This window comes from Meles meles, chromosome 16 (genome assembly GCF_922984935.1).
Source record: "Meles meles chromosome 16, mMelMel3.1 paternal haplotype, whole genome shotgun sequence".
Lineage (NCBI taxonomy): Eukaryota > Metazoa > Chordata > Mammalia > Carnivora > Mustelidae > Meles > Meles meles.
Genome location: NC_060081.1, coordinates 81,966,266 through 81,970,188, shown reverse-complemented (window position 1 = coordinate 81,970,188; position 3,923 = coordinate 81,966,266). Strand labels below are relative to the sequence as shown.

The 3,923-nt window shown below is 63.1% G+C and overlaps 1 protein-coding gene across 1 annotated transcript; it reads left to right on the top strand.

The window, feature by feature from the left end:
• The first annotated feature begins 1,094 nt into the window (after positions 1–1,094).
• BHLHE23 (basic helix-loop-helix family member e23) lies at positions 1,095–1,772 on the top strand. Its single transcript, XM_045980380.1, has one exon. It carries the CDS (start codon positions 1,095–1,097, stop codon positions 1,770–1,772), a length of 678 nt encoding a protein of 225 aa, XP_045836336.1.
• Positions 1,773–3,923: the final 2,151 nt, after the last annotated feature.

Sequence of the window (3,923 nt, the reverse complement as noted above, 5' to 3'; positions counted from 1 at the left end):
ACACACGAGCAGGGCAAACTCGAGGCTCCAGTGTAGACGACACGTTAGCCTCCCCTCCCCGAGCCCCCGGTCCAGCACCCGCCATCCTCCCGACTCCACCACAGAGGCTGTGCCTGGCAAGTGGAAATCCAGAATGTGCCCTCTCTGACCTTGGACACGTGTAAACCGTATCCTTGAAAGACCAGAAAACAGAAACAAGAAGTTTACCCTAAAAAGGAAGTTTTTGTCCTCAAACTCCAATCCCAGCGGCACATCACTACGACTTGGAGGCGCGTGGAAACCACCTCAGGACGCAGGAATCCCGGGGAAGTGGGTGGGGGGACCACAGGCCCAGGGAGGTCCCCGATGGCGCCTCCAGGCCTGACGCCCCAGAGCTGGCGCCGGAGTGAGCGCTTTGGTTTGCGGACTCGGTTGTGCAGCTGTGCTCCGGCTCCTCCAGGTCCCCCCCCCCCGCCCCCTGCAGGCCCAGGCTGCGCGGGGGAGGACCCGAGGCGTGCGCTCGGTGCCCGGCCTGCGCGGCACAGTGTCCCGGGCTGTGCTGCGCGCTCCCGGATCCGGCTCCGGCCAGAGGAACGGAAGGCAGGATGGAGGAGGCAGGGGCCCACGTGATGGTGTGCACGTTCTGCGGTGGCAACCCCGAGGTGGCAGAAGGAGACTGCCGGAGACTCTGAGAAGCGGGGAAAACCGCAGCCGCCCTCTCCAGCCGACCTCCAGCTCCCTCCATCCTAGGGTCCCCCACCCCGGCTGTCAGTTTGAGCCGCCGCTGGAGGCTCCTAAAAGAGGCGGTCACCAAGTCCCTTCTGATTGGATGGACGCAAAGTCCCAGCGGGCGCCCCGCACCTTAAAACGAGTGGAGTGTGGGGGAGCTCGAGCTCGCCCTGGGCCCAGCCCTGCAAGCGGCAGCGAGGGGAGGGGAGGAGAGCAGGACGGAGAGACGGGACGAGAAGGACGAGGACGGGGAGAGGAAGAGGAGGCGGCGACCCGGAGGCGTGGCCCAGGCGGCCGGAGAGGCCCGGCGCGCGCTGAGGCTCGGGACCGACCGACAGCCTGAGGGACGCGCCGCCCCGGAGCCGCACGGCAGCTGCCGCGCGGCCATGGCCGAGCTCAAGTCGCTGTCGGGGGACGCGTACCTGGCGCTGAGCCACGGCTACGCGGCGGCGACCGCGGGCCTGGCCTACGGGGCGGCCGGGGGGCCTGAGGCGGCCCGCGGCTACGGCGCGCCGGGCCCGGGTGGTGACCTCCCCACGGCGCCCGCGCCCCACCCCGCGGCCGTGGCCGAGAGCAGCGGCGAGCAGAGCGGCGACGAGGACGACGCCTTCGAGCAGCGGCGGCGGAGGCGGCGGCGGGGACCCGGGGGCGCGGCCGACGCGCGGCGGCGGCCCCGGGAGCAGCGCTCTTTGCGGCTGAGCATCAACGCGCGCGAGCGGCGGCGGATGCACGACCTGAACGACGCGCTGGACGGGCTGCGCGCCGTCATCCCCTACGCGCACAGCCCGTCGGTGCGCAAGCTCTCCAAGATCGCCACGCTGCTGCTCGCCAAGAACTATATCCTCATGCAGGCACAGGCCCTGGACGAGATGCGGCGCCTCGTGGCTTACCTCAACCAGGGCCAGGGCCTGGCGGCGCCGGTGGCCGCTGCGCCCCTGACGCCCTTCGGCCAGGCCGCTGTATACCCGTTCTCCACAGGCGCCCCGCTGCCCTGCCCTGACAAGTGCGCGGCCTTCTCCGGGACGCCCTCGGCGCTGTGCAAACACTGCAACGAGAAGCCATGAGGCCCCGCGCTGCTCCTCCTCCCGAGCCAGCCCTGCATTTTACCTGGCGCCACTCTGCCCCTGCTGAACCCGCCCACCGGGAGAAGCTGCCGGACGTCGCTTCCAGCCCCCAACCACTGAACCGCGCGGGTAGGGCCACGAGAAGCTCGGAGCGCGACTGGGCGCGGGTTTGAGCCCAAGAGCGGGGCACTGGGGTCCGCGCCCTGGAGGCTGCCGGCGCCCGCTGGGCAACCTCCGACAGGGGACAAACCCTGCTTGTCTGGGCACCGCCGCTCACCCTGGAAAAGAAAGCCAGGACCATGGCGGGGAGTGGGAACTGGCGTGACCCCAGGGGGAGTGGTCCTGCTGGTCGCCAGCCCCGTTCTCGCCCAGCTCAGGGAGAGCGCTCAGCTGGGCTTGGCGGCTCTGGGGCCCTCGCGTTGGGTTCTCCCCCGACTGCAGGGCCGGCTCCTGCTGGGTGTTTTCCCAACGACCGACTGCCGGCGCCAGGGTAGTCTGTCTCTGAGGCTCGGCAGTAGCTGAAGTCAGAGTGTGTTGTGTTTGGTTTCTTGCCTGCCTAGAGGCACCAGCCTCTGGGGGCGAGTGGATGCCAACACTGACTGCCTCCGAGTCTGCGGAATCTGTCCCCGACACCGTCCCTGGACTCCCCGGCCACCGCCTCTCACGCTGCAGTGTCTCCGCCAGGGTGTGGCCCTGCGGGGAGCTGGATGGAGACCTGCCGCGCGCCCTCTGCTCACAGGCAGTTGTACAGAGGACAGTCCCCACACTTGGCTCGGACTGTCAGGGAATGGCCGGGTCTAGCCCCGCTGACCTCCACACCAGCCCCCTGTGCGTTTCCAGGGGAGGAGGCCGGGCCATGGGTGAGTAGGCTGGTGGGAGGGGCTGCTCCCCGACCTGGGGAAAGGTGGTGGGTTTGTCTCTTGGTATTGGGGTCTGTCTCTTTGATGAGAGTGCACGGCGCAGAATTCTGCCGCCGTAGGGGTTCACGCCCGGGCCCGGGCTGTCCTTGCGCGTGTGCCCCCAGCCACCCCGCTGCAGTATCCGGCCTCGGTTCCTCAGCTGCTGTGCTAATGAGGAGAGGACAGCGGTCTGTCTGAAGCATTTAACTTTAATTAGTGCATTTCAAAAGGCCCTTTTGTATCTGCAAAATGAAGTGTGTGATTAAGCTTTATTCATAAAGACATATGCTTAATACTGGCTTTTGCTAATTTCCATATTTATTTCTTCGCTGTCTTCTTCTCCCTAACACACTACATTATCGGTTTTGCACATTCAGAAAGCTGAGAGCTGGGAGCTCAGTTTCGAATCCTTTCTAGGTACGCGAAGGCAGGACAGCGGCGAACTCTGCCGTTTGCTTCCAGGACCATTCCAAAGAGCTCCTGAATCAACTTTATGAATTCCTGGTCATAATCTGAAACAGCCTTGCTCATCCTGCTTGAAACAGACGCCTCTGGTACATCGTTTCTATTTAGAATGAAGTTACAGTTTTAACTTAGCTTTTAAAATAATGTGATTAAATTTTAATACCACATTAAACGTGGTCATTCGTGACTGAGGTTAGGTTCTGAGAGAGCCGTGTCGGTCTGGACCCCGCGCTTCTCGGTCAGAGTCTGGAAAGTCTGTGGGGGGCGGACGGCTGCTGTGCGGGCAGCCCCTCAGTAGACGTATGAAATATGAAGAAAACGGGAAGAAAAAAAAATCTCTGCCCTCCCTTGAATGAAAAACATCAAGTTTTTAAAAGGACCAGCTAACTAATCATATGTTCTTTCATTTACTTGGTTTTCAAAAAAATGAAATGTGTTTCTTTTGGGCTGCTCAGCCACGTGCTCCGTGATCCGTTGTTCTCTCCAGAACGTCGGGCTGCCTCTCGTGGAGCGGAGCGGAGGGTCATTCCATACGTGAAATTAGGCTTTGCAACAGGCTAACGTAGTGACCTGCTCTAGCAAATACAAGTCATTTGGCCTCCCCCATTCTAAGAGCTCCTAGCACAAAAGGTCTGGTCCTCCACAGCCCTGTGCCCAAATCCGGTGAAGCAGGCTCCCCGCTGGCAAGCCCACCGCAGTCTGGAAACATCTGACGGGGCTCTGGGCAGGCACTCTCAGAACTGCTGGGGCATCCAACCCCCCAGAGCTGACCCTTCTCCGGCGCTGG

Excerpts from the sequence above, each read along its gene's own strand:
- BHLHE23 (XM_045980380.1), top strand. The coding sequence starts at position 1,095 with ATGGCCGAGCTCAAGTCGCTGTCGGGGGACGCGTACCTGGCGCTGAGC.